Below are 18,992 nucleotides of genomic sequence, written 5' to 3'. Positions count from 1 at the left end.
TAAAGACTTGGGGCGGGAGGGGGAGGTGAGATGTAAAGTTAACATCAGGAGCAGCTGGTACAGATGTAACTATTATGCCGTGTCACATGATTGAGTAACTGGAGGGAGGCAGCAGTATAACTTACGCAGGTGTACAAGGATCTGTAAATAAACTAGGATTTTTAAAAATAAATTACAGACTATAGTAGCTCTCATAACGAAAGAGGTAAAGCTTAAAGAAACCCCACCTAGACCCCCAACTCAAGATGAAACAATTATTATCCTGCTAAATTTCAGCAAACTGACCACAACTAAAAGAAATTTGAGTAAATTTGCTGCTGTCTGGTGGCTATGTAAACAGGCTCTCTGCGCTTCCTTTGCAACATAAATGTTATTATCTGTTAGGGCGACCACAAAGCCAGCAGCACCTATCCTTGTACTTGTGGAGATTAGAATGATGGTGACTTTGGAAAGCAGCTGTGGAAAGGTCTGGCACGGTGCACAGTGGTTAGCACTGCCATTACAGAGCACCAGAGACCTGGGTTCGATTCCTAGGTGGGATCATCGTCTGTGCAGAGTCTGCACGTTCTCCCCGTGTCTGCATGGGTTTCCTCCAGGTGCTTGGTTTGCTCCCACAGTCTGAAAGACGTGCTGGTTGGGTGCGTTGGGCATGCTAAATTCTCCTTCAATGTACCTGAACAGGCAGCAGATTGCGGCGACAAGTGGATTTTCACAGTAACTTCATTGCAGCGTTAATGTAAGCCTACTTGTGACACTAATAAACAAACTTAATCTTTAATGCAATAATGAATCCCTGACCATCTAGTGAAGCAGGCAGCCGCAGGTTTGTGTGAAGCGACAGTTTTTACAATGAAACTTCATTTTTTTTTTAGTATTTATTTCCAAACAAAATATGAAATTAGTCCAATCAAAGTCCCTGTAAGAGAGACATTACAGATCCAAGCTGAGGGAACAGGCCCCACTTTTCCTGCCTTGGGCTCAATCAACAGGTTCCAAGCTGATAGGAGCGGGAGTTACACCCTCTCCATTGACCTGAGGTCTAGATGGCGTTTCAAAAAAATTATTTCAAGTGAAGCCGCAGTGTAACCTCGTAGACTTCTATCAAGTGTAGGATCAGAAAACCACTCTAGACATTTGCTGAATTCGCCAATTACTGGAAGTTATTCATTCTGCAGTCATGACCCTGTGTTTCCACTGGCTTGTTCTTTTAACTTGTACACCTCGCACTGACCTTTTTCTTCTTGCCCCTTTGGCCCTGCAGACAAACTGTTCTGTCACTTAATCTGACTTAATTCCTCTCTCACAAGCCTTTCCTTTGTCCCTGTCCCACCCACCCTTTTCCCAGTTCCAATGAAAGTTCACGGACCTGGAACATTCACTCGGCACAGATGCTGCCGTAAAGCCAGCTGAGTATTTCCAGCATTTTCTGTTTTTATTCTGTAATTGAAGACCATGGTTGTTTTGACTCAACAATACAGATAAACCTTCCTTAATTAACAGCGCACCTCATTTGAGATACATGCCCACAGAGTGTTTGTGTCAGCCCAACTAAACACAGGCCTCAATCCCGGCACGAGAATTGGTAGGCCCCAAGCCTGCCAAGCTTCTCAGTCGCCAAGACTACTCGATCTGACCCTCACCAGTGATATATTTCTGGTTAAGTAACTCTGTGGTGGTTGTGCAGGGAACATTCTGTGAGGGAGGTGGTGTTTCGACATGCCAGCTAATTCCTGGGTGCTTGTCGGGGGGTGGGAGGGTGGTGAGGTTCACTGGCAGAGCCAGCCCCAAACTGCAAGACATCCCCTCTGATGTGAAATTCAGAAGTATGTGCTTAGCTCTGCATACGTGGTGACACCGCCTTTTAAAAATAATGACTGAGTCTGGGGTAAATGCCGTCATTTGAGGAGACACAGATGAACATGTGGAATTTTTGGCAGCTGAATTCGAGCTGGTATATATAAACTTGCCCCACAGCATCGCGGCTAAACATATGCTGTCATAGAATCATAGTAACCCTACAGTGCAGAAAGAGGCCATCGATTCTGCACCGACCACAAACCCACCCATACCCTACTCCCATATCCCTACATATTTTACCTGCTAATCCCTTTAATCTACACATCTCAGGACTCTAAGGGGACCCTGTATTAGCTGGGGAGGGAGGGGGGCTGTAAAAACACAGGGGACAAATAGGGTGAAAAATATTCTTTAAAATCCCTCTCCTACTCCCTCAGGCAACACTGGTTCAGCAGATCATAAAACTCTGAAGATAGGGATCTACAGACACTTATTCATGTGAACTGATTATCAGTTTGTAAATCCCTCCTGATGGCGGGCAGTAACAAGAAGGTTTCCTGTCAGCCGTGCTGTATTTCTAAAGCTCATGCAACATAATAACAGGTCACAAGGGATGCACAGGAGCATTCTAAAACAGCATTTAACACACGAAGTGATATTAGGGCCAATGACCCTCAGACAGTTGGTCAGATGTTTAGGTTTTAAGGAGCGTCTGGAAGGAAGAAAGTGAGGTGCAGAGGCAGAGAGATGTCAGGAGGGATATCCAGACTTTACAGCTCAATAACTAAAGGCATAGCCACCAATGGCATAACGATTAAAAACGGAACTGTTTGGGTGGGTAAGCACAGATATCTCAGCAGGCGATAAATCATTTGAATTCTCTTCCCCAGAGAGCAGTAAAGCTCAGCCACTGAACATGTTCTAGACCGAGATCAATAGATTTATTAATATCACAAGTAGGTTTACATTAGCACTGCAATGAAATTACTGTGAAAATCCCCTAGTTGCCACACACTGGACCCTGTTCAGGTACACTGAGAGAGAATTTAGCGCAGCCAATCCAACTAACTAGCACTTCTTTCCAACCGTGTGAGGAAACTGGAACATCCGGAGGAGATCCGTGGGGAGAATATGCAAACTCTGCACAGTGACCAAGGCTGGGAATCAAACCTGGGTCCCCAGTGCTGACAGGCAGCAATGCTAACCACTGTGCCACTGTGTCTCTCATTTCTAAAGGATATGGGGATAGTGTGGGAAAATGGTGTGATATAGATCATCAGCCATGATCTAATTGAATGGTGAAGCAGGCACGATGGGCTGAATGGCCTTCTTTTGTTTTTATGTTTCTACATTCTGACAAGGTTAAACTTCACTGTACCTTATTTTCCAGATGTCCTTACACTGTATAATCCCCTGCCATAGAATTTTACAAAAGTTGATTACAGTGAGAAAGATTGCAGTGAATTTAGTGAAATACAGTTATTTTGACACCCCTAAAATAACTGATAACCACCACTCCCAGGGAGACTGTAGCTTTCCACAGGCGGAGATGGGAACACTGCGATGAGTGTTCAGGAGCGAGATGTCCAGGGTTCAGGAGACAGATAGCTTGGGCTGGCAGAGGGATTGGGCCAGCAGCAGGCAGAGCAGAGTAGAATGAGCAGCTGACTGAGCAATGCTAGCTGTCTTATCGGCACCCTGTAAGAATTTTGTACGTTTCAATGAGATTACCTCTCATTCTTTTAAACACAGGCTCAGATCCTCAATCTCTCCTCACAGGACAGTCCGCCATCCCAGAACCTCTGCTGCACTCCTCTAAGGTAACGGGTACTTGCATCAGCTGACTGGCACACAACAACAGTTTCAGAGGTGGGAGCAACAGCGCATGTGCCAATGGATGCACCAACCAGTCCAGGCACCTGGCATGTTGGCACCAAAACTTACAGTGCGAAATAACACCACTTAAAAAAAAACTCATATCAAGTAAATTTGAGATTCGGACATATAAAGGTATAAGTTATAAGTGAAAATTCTTTAAGCAAATTGGTTACAAGCATAATGAATTGCCTAACTAACCAAGAAACTAAATCATAGAATCATAGAATTCCTACAGTGCAGAAGAAGGCCATTCAGCCCATCAAGTTTGCACTGACCACAATCCCACCCTGGCCCTATCCCCGTAACCCCACATATTTACCCTGCTAATCCCCCTGACACTAAAGGGCAATTTAGCATGGCCAATCAAACTAACCCACACGTCTTTGGACTGTGGGAGGAAACCGGAGCACCTGATGGAAACCCACGCAGACGTGGGGTGAACCCACACAGACAGTGACGGGAATTGAACCCAGGTCCCTGGTGCTGGAGGCAGCAGTGTTAATCGCTTTGGAACTTTATTGGGTAGATAAACTGAAACTAGTGGGGTTCTGAAACTATTTATCATCGATATTAATGACTTGGATGAAGCAATGGATTATATTGTAGGCAAACCCACTGACAATACAAGGATGGTAGGGAAGTAAGTTGGTAGGAACACACAAAGGATCCCAAAAAGGATATAGATAGACCAAGTAAATGGACAAAACTTTGGCAGATGGGGTATCATTTGGGAAAATGTAAAGTTGTCCAATGAGGTGTGAAGTGTAGAACAGCAGAATATTATTTAGATGAACAGAGATTGCAGAATGCTGATGTACAGAGGGATCTGGGTGCCCTTGTATATGAATCACAAAAGGTTAGCATGTATAAATAGCAAGTTATTAGGAAAGTGTGATAACCTCCATGATCTGCACGGAAAATCACTGATTGACCTCCCAGTTGGGCTTGTTGAATAAGAGCTCCCTGAGGATTGGTAATTAGTCCACCAGGTGGCGCTCATACACCAAGCCATGTACAAGACCCTGAGAGGGTCCATTAATCTTTTGGTCCATTTGGGATCTGTTATGTTCACCACAGGCTTGTGGTTTTTGTTTATTTTCATTTGTGCAATAAAAACACTGTTCCTTCACAGCCGACTCTGGAGTTGTTATAGAAAGCAAATCGAATGTTGGCCTTTATTGCAAGGGCAATTGAGTATAAAAATAGGGAAGACTTCCTAAACCTTGTACAGGGCATTGGTGAGCCGCACCTGTAGTATTGTGTACCATTTTGGTTTCCTTATTTATACTTGCCAGGGACAGTTCACTATGATGGCTCCATTTTCTTATTCATTTGGATATTGGCACTGCTGGCTGGCCAGCATTTATTGCCCATCCCTAATTGCCCAAGGGCAGTTGCGAATCAACTACTTTGCTGTGGCTCTGGAGTTACGTGTAGGCAAGACCGTGTAAGGGCGGTAGATTTCCTTCCCTAAAGGACACTAATGAACCAGATGGGTTTTTCTGACAATGGTTTCATGGTCATCAGTAGATTCTTAATTCCAGATATTTTTTATTGAATTCAAATTCCACCATCTGCTGAGGTGGGATTCGAACCCGGGTCCTCAGAACATTAGTTGGGTTACTGGATTAATGGTCTAGCAATAATGCCACTAGTTCATCGCCTTCTGGTGTGAAGGAGTTGTCTAATGAGGAAGGATTGAGTTTAGAAGAATGAGAGGTGATCTTATTGAAACATGTAAAATTCTGAGGGGATAAATGCAGAGAGGATGTTCCCTCTCATAGGGGAATCTTGAGCTAGAGGGACACAGTTTCAAAGTAAAGGTCCTCTCAGTCAATATGAGGAGAAATTTCTTCTCTCAAAGCAATGTGTATCTTTGAAATTGTCTTCCCCAGAGAGCAGTAAGGACTGATTCATTGAATATCTTCAAAGTCGAGTTTGACAGATTGTTAATGGAGTTCATGTTTCTTTTTATTTTTTGACTCCCATCCTTAAAGTTACAAAGCCAATATTCAGAATGGACCAGTCAAACCCAAATCGACTCCTCGTTTGCTCCAAAATCCAAATTCAAAATCCAGTTGAATCCAATTCAAGGAATTACACCCCATCTTGGGCTGGATCTTAGCCAAATGGTTATATTGGAGAAGCAGGAAAGTGGAGTTAAAGCCAGAATCAGATCAGTCATGAACCTACTGATTGGCTGGTAAAGCTCAGTGAGCCAAATGACCTCTCCTTCTCCTTTCTCTGATGGATCTCATGATCTTAATCATTTGATGTTATTATAAAATTATTTTTCCAGGGCCTGTTCATCAAATTTCATTGCTGCTCAAACTCCAATGACACCTGATTAAACATGGTGTAGCATTAGAAGGAATTTCGATGTAGGAGCAGGAATAGAATCAGAGAATCTCTACAGTGCAGGAAGAAGCCATTTAGCCATCAAGTCAGCACCGACCAAATCCCTCCCAGCCCTATCCCCATAACCCCATGCATTTACCCTGCTAATCTTTCTGACACTCAGCGATAATTTAGCATGGCCAATCAACCTAACCCACACATTTTTGGACTGAAGGGGGAAACCAGAGCACCCAGAGGAAACCCACATAGACACGGGGAGAGCGTGCAAACTCTGCACAGTGACCCAGAATTGAACCTGGGTCCCAGGTGCTGTGAGGCAGCAGTGCTAACCACTGTACCACCACGGCAGACGAGATTCTGTTATGGGAATATCAAGGATGCCAAGGGGGGCCCGGTGGCACATTAGTTAGCATCACTACCTCACAGCACCAGGGACCTGGGTTTGACCCCCACCTTGGGTCACTAAAATGTGCGGAGTCTGCATGTTCTCCCTGTGCCTGAATGGGTTTCCTCTGTGAGCTCTGGTTTCCTCCCACAGTCCAAAGATGCTGCGAGTTATGTGCTTTGGTTGTGCTAAATTGACCCTAGTGTTAGGGAATTAACAGGGTAAATGAGTGGGGTTGCGGGAATAGGGCCTGGGTGGAATTGTGTCGGTGCAGACTTGACGGGTTGAATGGCCTCATTCTGCACTGTAGGAATCCTATGATTCATATATTTATAAGTGCAGCTGCAAATTGAATTTAGTCATAAGAACTATGAAAATTTCCACTCAATTGTAATTTGCTTCCTTTTGCTCCTTTGCTCCTTTTTCCATTGGTCTTTCATTTGCCAACTTCCATCACTCCTTTTTCCAGCAGGATATGAATACATGGTCCATTTGAATACCCCTGCTCTTGGTTACAATCATTTTCTTGACTTTACTTCATTTCCTTTCTAATATATGTATCTATAGCTTGCAAGGTCCATTTGTGAATTGTACACATTTCTTCACTTTCAATATTTGACATTCACACCTAATGAGTTCTTTGTACAATCTTGTGTGTGACCTATTACACTTGTACAATTTAATCCTGTCTGTTTTTGTAGTCCCATCCACCATGGCCTGTGATGACGGGTTGCCTTCCATTGAGCTATAATAATTATGGTTTCTGCAATGTGTTAGACTGAGTCCTATAAAGGGTTAACTGTAATAATCTGTGACGTTACGGAACAGACTGACAAATACTCATGTGATGTGAGACTCTGGAACATTGTAAACTGAACATAACAGAGAAACAAGTACAATCAGAAACACATAAGATTGTTCTCCATAATTACTAAATATATTGAGATAAATATTAAAGCTGTTGTAACTCAGATATCAAGAGAGTTCTTGGTGCTATCCATGAACACCAGCTTGGCATGGAGATGGAAGGCAGGAACTAGTCTGTCCCTACTGGGTCAGCCCATCAGAAGCGGCACAGCATTACGGCAGTTAGACTTCGCATGTTGTACTCACCTAAACCTCTGTGGCAAACTGAGCATCATCTGTGTCAACGTAATTGCCTGTTGGAGTGATGCAAAATTGGAAATCCTGATGGGACACTGTCGGCAGCTGTTTTAATCAACATTCATGAGATGAAAATGGATAAAAATGGTGTTTACGTCCCCAGCCGGGGGAAGACTGACCATCCATGAACCCGCCAGGGAGCCAGGGTGGGGATGTGGGGGTGAGGCCCAATGCTATTCAGGCAGCTATTCAGGCCACCACCAAACCTTCTCCAGAACTCGCAGGCATCACCTCAGGGAGAGAGCTTTGGGATGAGAGGCACAGTAACAGGGTATACAGGGCCAGCAAGGAGGATGGCCCCAAAGAAAACACCACCATCTCACTGCCAGTGTGTACAGGCAGTGATCCAGCCACCTTGATGTGACAGAGGACCAGTGCCGTAGGAGGAGAAACCATCACTTCCTTATGCAACATGATATGGCCAGAGATCCTATCCCACTGTGTGGGTGGACACACTAGCCCTGAAGGTCACACATGCATCCAGATCTTTCCAGGAGTCAGTGGGTGATCTTTGTGGAGCTGTGCATAGCTGCGTCAAGCTAGTGACTGATGCTGTTCAGACGGGTAAATGGGTTAATCTATCGAGGACAGACCAAGCCAGCCAGGCTGAGTGAGCCAGAGGCTCTGTGGCTATTGCAGGGTTCCAAAGATAGTACCCATGTGGCCATCAAAGTGCCAGCAGGCCAGCCGGGTGCCTTTGTAGATTGGGTGGGGTATCACTCCATTAATGTACAGATGGTCTGTGATCTACAGGTCTGCGTGAGGTACACTTGCAGAGCCCACCATCCCTACAGACTGAGACAATCACAAGTGCCAAGGCTGCTGGTGGCTCCCATTCACCTTGCTGGGGGCAGGCCAGGCACAAGGGGTATCTGTTGAAAAGATGGTTCATGATGCCTCTCAGGCACTCGAGGGCAGAGGTGCAGAGGCAAAAGAGCCACTTTAAATAAGGTTCCGATGCCTGGACCATCCCGGGAGTCCCTGCAACATCCACCAGAGTGCCTGTCTCTCATTGTTGTTCTGTACTGCACTCTGCACAGATAACAAGTGATGAAAAATTACCGATTGCCTCATCAATGAAGCTTTGTGGAACAAAAACCTCAGAACCTTATCATAAATCAAGCAGAAAGAGAGGTTTGTTAAGAAGCATTGAACCATAAAATCCCTACAGTGCAGAAGAAGGCCATTCAGCCCATCAGGTCTGCACCGACCATAATCCCACCCAGGCCCTATTCCTGTAACCCTACATATTTACTCTGCTAGTTCCCCCTGAGACTAAGGGGCAATTTAGTGTGGCCAATGCACCTAACCCGCACATCTTTGGACCGTGAGAGGAAACTGGAGCGCCTGGAGGAAACCCAAGCAGACATGGAGAGAACGTGCAGACTCCACACAGACAGTGACCCAAGCTGGGAATCGAACCTGGGTCCTTGGCATTGTGAGGCAGCAGTGCTAACCACTGTGCCACTGCGCCACCCATAAAACAGACACAGCCACCTTGCTGACATGAAACTTGGTTTCTCCCTGTCGGGGAACTGAACCCCATTGCCTGCATGACTAACCCCTACACTAACAAGGAAGCTGCTGTGGCAAAAGAATCAGGCAGCGATGAGGAGAATTCTTCTTGAGCAAGTGTTTGTTGTGATCTGTATTGGACTGCTAGGAAGGGGAGCTTTCAGAAGGGAATTTAGCAAATTCTTCTAAAGGAAACATTTGCCGGGAAATGGAATAAAAGCGGGGGAGTGGGATTAATTGGCTCTCTCTTTCAAACAGCTGGCACAGTCAGTTTATTCCCAATAGCCTCTCTGCCTTTTATAATCTTATGTTTTGAGAGAACATTCACTTCTTGATCAAGGTTGGACGAATTAACAGCCTTTCAAAAAGTTTTTGTCATTTTTGTGAATTGGACTAAAGACCCTTGATCCCTACTGGGAACTTTTAGCAGAGACCACGAGGCTATGGGCAGAATTATACATCCTCGCTCATCCCGGAACCATAAAATCCTCCTCAAGGTCAACGGATCTTCCCATTGTCCGTCCCTTGCCCACTCTGATGGCCTGTGGTGGGCAGGGCAGTAAGATTCCAGCCTGTGTTGTTGTCCAGGACCACCTCAGTGCAGTCCTACAGGCCTGGATTTAGACGGCCTGATGAGAGGCCTTGTCCACAGTTTGGAGAGACAGAGGGAGCCCCCTCCCCGCCCCCCCACCCCCCCATCAGTTCCACAGAGGGGGGAGTCGAGGTGGGGATATGGAAGTGAGGCCCAATGCTATTCAGGCAATTAAGTGACCACCACCGAGCCTTCTCCGGGACTCAAGGCCCAGTACAGGAGGCACCACGTGCCTCCCACCAGCTGTTGGTCAATCAGAATCTGGCAGTTCTCCATCGCCCATCAGTGCCATCGGGAGCTGTGGCTGCAGTTGGCGACACTCCAGAGGCCCGGGATTGCTGAGGGAGCCAGTCCATAGGAGGATGAAGGCAAGGGTCGGGGTTTACGGAGTTGGTGTCGAAGGATAGAGGGGGGTCGGTGGAGGCAGGGATAGGCTTTTAGAAGCCACAGCGCCCCCCCCCCCCCACCCCACCCTGCACCTTCCCCACTCGACGAGACACTGGAAGTGCCTGATAACAAGTGATAGCACTCCCCCACCCCACACACACACACACACACACACACACACACACCAAATTCCCTGTCCCCAACTCTCCCCACTCAGTAGGCCACAGACAACCCTGACAGGATTTGTTCAGCAGTCTCTGGAAGGTATGAGTAAGCATTGTGGCTCTCATTCAAGTTTTTTGTAAAATTAGTTCAATGGATATGGTGTTCGCTGGCGAGGTGAATTGCCCTGAGTGTCAGTGCCTCACTAACTGACATCCCGAGAATCCTGTGCCTGCCTCTTCTGCCCTCCAACAGCCGAAAGTGATCACCACGCCTAAAGAATGATGCAGGATCTCTCCGGCGATGAGGTGGGCCTGTCGCCATGGTCGCCGCCGTGATGGGCTGTGTTAAGTCCGGCCAACAGTCTCTACACTAATTCAGAGAAGTGGCTTATTGTATTTTGCAAGAAGTCATGCTGAGTGTTTCTCCCGAGGAGACACACGCGAACAAGAATGAGCTTGTTGAAGACAGGCCCTGGCTGAGCTTTGTAGGAAATGTGCAGAAAACCCCAGAGGTGAAACATTTCAAGTCGGCAGAGGCTAAGCGAGGCATGTTGTTTTGTGAGGCAGAGTCCTGTCAGCACCTTGCCCTGGGTTGGAATCTAGCCGAGATGAAGCTTTCTCTCTCTGGACTGTGAGAGTCCAACAGGAAGCTAATTTGATCCGTCACTAAACCAAATGCCAAACTCCCCTGATTTAAGACAGCACTGACCACCCTGGAGGAAGAAAAACAGTGAAACAGGGAAGTAAGAGTACAGGCCTGACTGATCTGTCCTTCTGGGAAGTGGAATGCTTCATTCCCATTGGTACTTGTTGGAGAATTCAGAATACCCAACATTAAATCAAATCACACAGACCAAAAACAAGCCTCAAAAAGCTAGTGACCTTTGATTACAAAAAGAGAAGCATACTTTTGGACTCCAAAGGGGATTAAGTTTTGACTCTCTCCTCCTGATTTCTTTATTGCTGTGTGATGAATGCCACTGATATAAATAAACCTTATGCTGCAGTTAAGGGTTATCTTTGCTCCTTTATCATTTCCATTGCAAACGTCATGAACCATGGTCATGTACCCGGGAACTCAGGCACACAGTTGACTCAGCAACAACAGTGTCCATTCACTTGGTAAGGTAGCCCATGGTGCTTCCCAGAGTGGCAGCAGACGAGATTTAATATGGAATTGAGAAAGGGGACCAAATGCTCGGTCGAAGAGCTACGTTTCAAGCAGCGCTTGAGGAACAAGAGGCGTAGGGGTGGAGAGGTTTAGGGGAGGAATCCAAAACTTAAGGCCAAGGTAGCTGGTGGGTGTGGCAGAATTGGAGGAATACAGGATTCTCAAAGCGTTGTACTCACTGGGTGGGATTTTTCTGCTGTGACAGACCTTTGCATGGTCATTTCTCCCCGTCCGCTATGATTCTCATGGTGGGCAAATTCTGATCATAGCATCATAGAATCCCTACAGCGTAGAAGTGGCCATTCGGGCCCTCGAGCCTGTGCTGAATCTCTGACAGAGCATCTGACCCAGGCCCACGCCTTCACCCTCTTTCTGTAACCCCAAACATTTACCATAGCTAATTCCCCTAACCTACACATCTTTGGGCATTAAGGGTCAATTTAGCCTGGCCTAACCACCTAACCTGCACATCTTTGGACTGTGGGAGGAAACACACGCAGACAAGGGGAGAACACGAAAACTGCACTCTGACATGATGTGGAGATGCTGCTATTGAACTGGGCTGGGCACAGTAAGAAGTCTCACAACACTAGGTTAAAGTCCAACAGGTTTATTTGGAATCACAAGCTTTCGGAGCACTGCTCCTTCATCACCTGATTATGCTTTACAGGGGCACAATTTTAATTCCATTCATTTCCTGATGTGTGCATACACGAGAGTACAGATTTAGCCCATTGAGCCCACTACACTGCTCAGAATGTTTCAGCACTGTGTGATCATATGCTTCATGGTTCATATCTTTTGCTCACTCACGCACTCATTCAGATATTCATAAAAAGTATCTGTCCATTCTGGTCTAAGACAGAGTAATGACAGTTCCTCCTCCTTCTACAGGAGAGCACAATTGAAAGCTAACACTTAGGGCAGGATTTTCCTGCCTCGCTTGCCCTAAAACCAGAAAATCCCATCCGAGGTCAATGGACCTTTCTATGTTCTGTCCCTCACCCGCTCCAATTCCCATGGTGGACGGGGTGATAAGATTCCAGCCAGTATGTGAGCCACAGATTTTCAGTGGGCTTCTTGTTCAATTTTCACTTTGTTTACTGGAGTTTGATGAATGGTAGAGGTACAGGACATTGTGCAGAGAGACCGGAAGCTCTGACGTCCCGAATGAGCCTTCAGGTTTTTGGCTTTGCTGTGAGATTGGAGTTTTGTTAGTTTGGTTGAATTGACCAAGAGGTGCATTTGCAGTAAATAATGCAATAACTTGCCAAGATTTCTTAGCAGAACCTCCTAAACCTGCAACTTCTACAAGAAGGACATGGACAGCAGGTGCTAGGAATATCAGTATCTCTAAGATCACCTCCAAGTCACACACTGAAGGGGACGTATGAATATTCCTTCATGGTCAGTGTGCCAAACCCCTGGAACCCTCTAGACAACAGCACAGTTAGTGCGAGTACATTCTCCTCAGGGACTGCAGCGGTTCAAGGCGGTGGACGACCACCTTCCCAAGGGCATTAGTGACGGGCATTAAGTGCTGCCCTAGTCAGCGACACCCACGTCCTGTTAATGAATTTTAGCAAATAAAGGCAGAGAGACCTCAGAGGAAGAGCTCAGAAGACTTTTATCTACAAATGATGTTGGATGTGTTGCGCTTATCACAACAATCAGATGTAAGAAGTGAGCACGCTGGATAAGTGAAGCTGCAGTCCACTGTTAAACCTTTTCTCTAAAGGGTTTTATCCCACTACAAATAGGAAGCACTGGATGAAGCAACACAAAGAGGTCATAGACTCTTCCAGCACAAAAGGAGGCCATTCGGCCCATTGCAGCTATACTTGTTCTTTGAAAGACTTGTTTCTAATTACTCTCAGACCATTTACTTTTTCAAAGGCCTGTCAGCTCTTTCTTTCCAAAACTTACATCCTCGGAATCTGCTTCCATCTCGTTCCTGGTCTTGACCATTACAACTGGCTGCGTAAATAAAAAGTCCCCTCATCTCCCATCTGCTTCTTTTGGTAAAGATGTGTTATTTACACCAGTGAGGAGGGAAGTGAACATCAGTCCTGTTTAAAAGTTCACAACAATAATACAATGTGCGCTCTGTACACACATCCATTACTCACACATTCAAAGACCAAGATGTCAGGACACAATGTTCTAGATGTTTCTTGCAAAATGATAAATGGTAAACACAAGAGCAGCATTTTTAAAGTTCAGTCAGCGCTGTGGCTGTGCTTTCCCTTTGTAAATAGTCTCTCTGTCTCCCCTGAGCTCTGTCAATTGTTCATTTTTAAAAAGGTGCTCAGACCAAATCCTATAATTCTGCTGTTCAGAAGTAGTGTTCGGGGTAAAAGTAAAAAGTAAAGTTTATTTATTAGTCGCAAGTAAGGCTTACATTAACACTGCGTTGAAGCTACTGTGAAATTCCCGTAGTCGCTACACTCCGGCTCCTGTTTGGGTCAATACACTTAATCAGCACATCTTTCAGATTATTGCAGACTGTTCAGGGTATTGCAAACAACCAGCTTGTATTTATGAACCTAAAGAGACACTGAGGATGAAAGCTGCTTATTGTGACACTGGAACTATCGTTCAGTATTCTTCAAGAACACCATGCTGAGGATATCACATCAATGACTGAACCCTCAGTACTCCCGAGATGCTTTATTCCCTCACTTGTGTAAGTCAATAAACCCCCTGTGCAGTTTACCGAAAATAATATTGCACCGAGATTCATTTTTCTTTAAAATGAGCAATAGGACGACACAGTGACACAGTGGTTAACAATGCTGCCTCACAGTGCCAGGGACCCAGGACGACACAGTGACACAGTGATTAGCACTGCTGCCTCACAGTGCCAGGGACCCAGGGTGACACGGTGACACAGTGATTAGTACTGCTGCCTCACAGTGCCAGGGACCCAGGGTGACACGGTGACACAGTGATTAGTACTGCTGCCTCACAGTGCCAGGGACCCAGGGTGACACGGTGACACAGTGATTAGTACTGCTGCCTCACAGTGCCAGGGACCCAGGGTGACACGGTGACACAGTGATTAGTACTGCTGCCTCACAGTGCCAGGGACCCAGGGTGACACGGTGACACAGTGATTAGCACTGCTGCCTTACAGCGCCAGGGACCTAAGTACAATTCTGGCCTGGAGTAACTGTGTGGAGTTTGCACATTCGCCCTGTGTCTGCGTAGGTTTCCTCTGGGTGCTCCAATTTCCTCCCACAATCCAAAGACATGTAGGTTAGGTAGATTGGCCATACTAAATTGCCCCTTAGTGTCCCAAGATGTGTAGATTATGGGATTAGCAGGGTAAATACTTGAGATTACAGGGAACAGGTCTGGGTGGGATTGCCCCTTAGTGTCAGGGGGATTATATGGGGTTACAAGGATAGGGCCTGGGTGCGATTGTGGTCAGTGCAGACTTGATGGGCCGAATGGCCATCTTCTGCAATGTTGGAATTCTATGATTCCACAGAATCACTTAAAACAAAATACCCATTAAATTGTCAAGAATAATATTATTTTAATCTGTTCTGGTGTATTTTTTTAAAAAAACTTCTACTTAGTTTATGTGTCAAAGAGAATTCAGGAGTGGTGATTGTCTCTTTAAGGGTCACCTGACCTGGGGAACCAATCAGGGAGCAGGTGGGAGGAATCACCCTGTTAAGTGCTGGGTGCTGTACTCAGAATCATATCACTGCAGAAGGTGCAATACCTGTCCCTTTACCTCCTCCATGCTCAACATCCCAGGGCCTGAATACTCGTTTTAGGTGGAGCAACACTTCATCTGCACCTCCTTCAATCTGGTCTATTGCATTCGCTGCTCTCAATGCGATCTACTTTACATCAGAGAGACCAAACATAGACAGGGTGACCACTTTGCAGGACACACAAGCAGTACCCAGACCCTCCTGTCGCCTGCCATTTCAACACACCACCCTGCTCTCCTGTCCGCATGTCCGTCCTTGGCCTTTTCCAGTGAAGCTCAACATAAACTGGAGGTATCTTCTGTGAGGAAGCTCAGTGCCAAGGGGGCACGGGGGAACAGGATAAGAAGCAACGTTCTGTAAAATCAAACAACTAGTGATGACAATGGCAGTGCTGAAATACAGCGATGTCAACGAGGAAGTTACACTGCAGTGTGACACCAACAAGACAGGCCTGGGAACAACCCTAATGCAGTAAGGACAACCAATCGCATTTACATACAGGGCATACAAAATGATGCTGTGCTCAGATCGCGAAAGAGTGCCTGGCAATGTTGGCACAGTGGTTTTCCCGTCTGTGTGGGTTTCCTCTGGGTGCGTAGGTTTCCTCCCACAATCCAAAGATGTGCGGATTGGGTTGATTGGCCATGCTAAATTTTTGACCCTTAGTGTCAGGTGGACAAGCAGACAGAATAGGGGATAGGGTGGGATCGGCGCAGGCTTGATGGGCTGAACGATCTCTTTCTGCACTATAGGGATTGTATAATTCTATTGGTTTTACTTGTGAGCTCTCACACCAAAACCTGCTTGGGAGAGATAAAGTTATAACTGGGTCCAACCAGAAGTTGCTTCAAAGATTGCTATGATCTGCTCCAAAGCTCCTGTAAAGAACGTTACTTTGTTTGTTGAGATAGTATTTGGATGTGACATACAATGCAACTCTCCAAATGCTACAAGAAGTAGCCATGAAATGTTGGCCCGAGAGCATCAAGGACACACCTGCGGTCACCAGAGCACATTGGGCGTACCAAGATGAAGTGGCAACTCAGGTTAGCATGTTGTACAATGGAAATAGTCATCACCCCCAAGGAAATAACAGGGGAGGTGCTGAAACACTTCCATGCAAACCATCGAGGAATTGAATCAACTCTGAGAAAGGCATCTGAAATATTCCGCTGGCCAAATATGAACAATGAAATTAAAGAACACATTGGCCAATACAACACAGGGAACATTGATGACGCATGACATCCCAGAGAGAGCAGGGACGAAGCTTTTCACTTTGGCAGGAACTGGCTATCTTGTCATGGTAAGTTATTATTCTGATATTGGGAGTTAGTCCAACTGACTTCAACGATAACTGGAGAAATAGCAGCATTCCTGAAAGCACACTGCACTTATTACAGCAATCCAAACATTGTGGTGAGTGTCAGTGGCCCTCAGTTCACAGTGAAGAATTCAGCTGACTCACAAAGGATTTGAATTCAACATTTTACATCATCTCCAAATTATCCCCAATTGAATGGAAAGGGTTAGGCGTCAGTGAAAATAGCTAAAGGAATCACCAAGAAATTGAGCATATCCAGCAGAGACATATACAAGACAATTCTTGAGTGGAGAAACACACTGACTGAAGGTATGGAAAGTAGTCCAGTTCAAAGGTAATGTCACGCTGCAGCAAACTTAACTCTTCCAATAGCAAGAAAGCTACTGAAACCAGAAGTAGTAACAAGATGCAACAAGTGAATAAAAGCAAGGGGAAACAACAGAAAGACTAATTTACTTTTGCCAAACCCATTATCAGAGCTGAGCATTGGAGAGTCAGTCAGACTGCAAACCTTCGATGCTCTCAATAGGAATCAGGCCACGTGGTAACGCGGGACATTGTCACCCTCAGTCATATGTGGTGGAAGTGAATGACCAAAGTTACTGATGCAACCAGAGTCATATCCGAACAACGAGTGTAGTTGTTCCTTCACAGCAATCAGCCAGTCAGGGAGAAGGGTTCCCAACAATCGTAATGAAACCGCAACAGTCACCAAGGCAATGAGTGCCATGGGAACGATGTTCTCCAGACAAGGAACATCGCCCACATGGACAAGCAATGATAACACACAGGCAATCAGATAGACAGTGGATGTATAGTGGGTAAGTTGGGAAACTCAGTTATACATGATCAGGTAGGCAAATGTGCCTTTTCATTAGGAAATGGGGGATGTTTAGATCTTTCGTTCATTATGAAAAAGAGGATGCTTGGATTTTGAAATGTGCCACATGTCCCATCTGGCTTGCCACAGTAATGCGACAATGCCATGAGGCAGTTTGTGCGTAGGCTGACATCTTAAGATCAGTTCAATAAAGAGAAAACACTAAGGCAGCAATGTCCTTAAACTTGAAACAGTGAACACAGTGAAATGTGACTGGGGAAGGCATTTGATGGAAATATTTTGCATTACTGCTTCCTCCTTGTGGTAGCATGGCCCATTTAAGGTGTGAGCGATCGTGGGTCACATGGCCCGGTGGGCCAATTGCGGCAGAGAGTGCGGGTCTGTGAGTGGGCTGAGTAAAGTCACATTCACCATTCTGCCTTGTATATAGTTTGTCTCACAATAAATGACTTTGTCTAGTTTTCACCTGCTGAGTTGTTGTGCCTTGCGGCTATTACATGCCTGTTTTGAGTACGAAACAAGTTTTTATTACGGAAACATGCAGAAAACTCAAACACGTATTATACAAAAATAACAGTTCCTTAGCCATTTAGGACTGTGTCAAAATCTTTCCTGGATTCGCACTGTATCTTTTAGTAAGGATAGCTCTTCAGAGATGCAATTAGTTCACAGGATGGAGGGAGAGAAAGGGCGAGGTGATTCAATCGGTTGATACTTATATACATTGAGAAGCCCAACTTTCTACTGATGATCTCAGTTATAGGTGAAGACATCTCATTCTGGAAAAAAAAATGTATATCTGGGAAGGAAAGCTTTGTCGAGTCAATGCAATAAGCTGCACCATTAATATGAAGACGCATCTCAGGGTTGTTTGATCTCTTCATTCAAGGACTAAAACCAATTGCCAGAATGAGAGAATTGTAACCTTTATTTCTGTTAGATTCTGGAATGACTAGGATTAGGAAAACATTTTCACTCAAGGTTATGAAGCTCCGGGGGTGTGGAGTCTGGGACTCTCACCTCTCATTGTCTTGCCACACACACTGAACTTGTAGAGATCTCCAGCTATAATAATCCCTTTCTCCTTTTATTAGGCAGCAGATTTCTCATTGCCCTCTTAAAATGAGGCAGTGTTCTGGACTGGGCTACAGGAGTATGATTTGTAGTCTCCTCAGAAACCAGTTGTTTCATCCTTCCGGCATACGTCTTTCCGTTTCATTCTCCTTCTCGGGGTTTCTTTTCTTCAGGTGGATCCTCTTCCACTTCTTTAACCGTATTCCTTTCCTTCTGCCTTGGTAACTTGCTCATCTCCCCCTGCAAGGCACAGCAATGAGTTAGTAGTGGCCATTTATTTCTCAACTCTCTCTTTTTCCCCTACTCTTCCTTCTCCTCCATAGGGTCCAGTGGTATTATCATTGGACTAGTAATCCAGAGACCCAGGATAATGGTCTGGGACTCGGGTTCGAATCCTGCTGTGGTGCATAGTGAAATTTGAATTCAATAAAATATCTGAAGTTAAGAATCTATCGATGACCAAGAAACTATGGTCAATTGTCGTAAAAACCCACACAGTTCATTAATATCCTTTAGGGAAGGAAATCTGGCATCCTTACCTGGTCAGGCTTATACGTAACTCCTGAGCTATAACAATGTAGTGACTCTCAAATGCCTCTCTGAGATGGAGGGCA

General features: G+C 45.5%; 1 protein-coding gene across 4 annotated transcripts in view; it reads right to left on the bottom strand.

Annotated features, from left to right (window-relative positions):
- Positions 1-14,447: 14,447 nt before the first annotated feature.
- The window catches only part of LOC145357082 (peptidyl-prolyl cis-trans isomerase FKBP5-like), a 106,584-nt gene continuing 102,039 nt past the window's right edge, over positions 14,448-18,992 (bottom strand). For all 4 annotated transcript variants that reach the window (XM_080210178.1, XM_080210180.1, XM_080210179.1 and 1 more), the window contains one exon: positions 14,448-18,618. In XM_080210178.1, coding sequence (XP_080066304.1) covers positions 18,520-18,618 — 99 coding nt within the window. In that variant the 3' untranslated portion in view covers positions 14,448-18,519. The remainder of the gene's footprint in view (positions 18,619-18,992) is intronic.

This window comes from Carcharhinus amblyrhynchos, chromosome 22 (assembly GCF_965287045.1).
Source record: "Carcharhinus amblyrhynchos chromosome 22, sCarAmb.v2.hapA, whole genome shotgun sequence".
NCBI classification, from domain to species: domain Eukaryota; kingdom Metazoa; phylum Chordata; class Chondrichthyes; order Carcharhiniformes; family Carcharhinidae; genus Carcharhinus; species Carcharhinus amblyrhynchos.
This window is presented reverse-complemented; position numbering and strand designations above follow the sequence as displayed.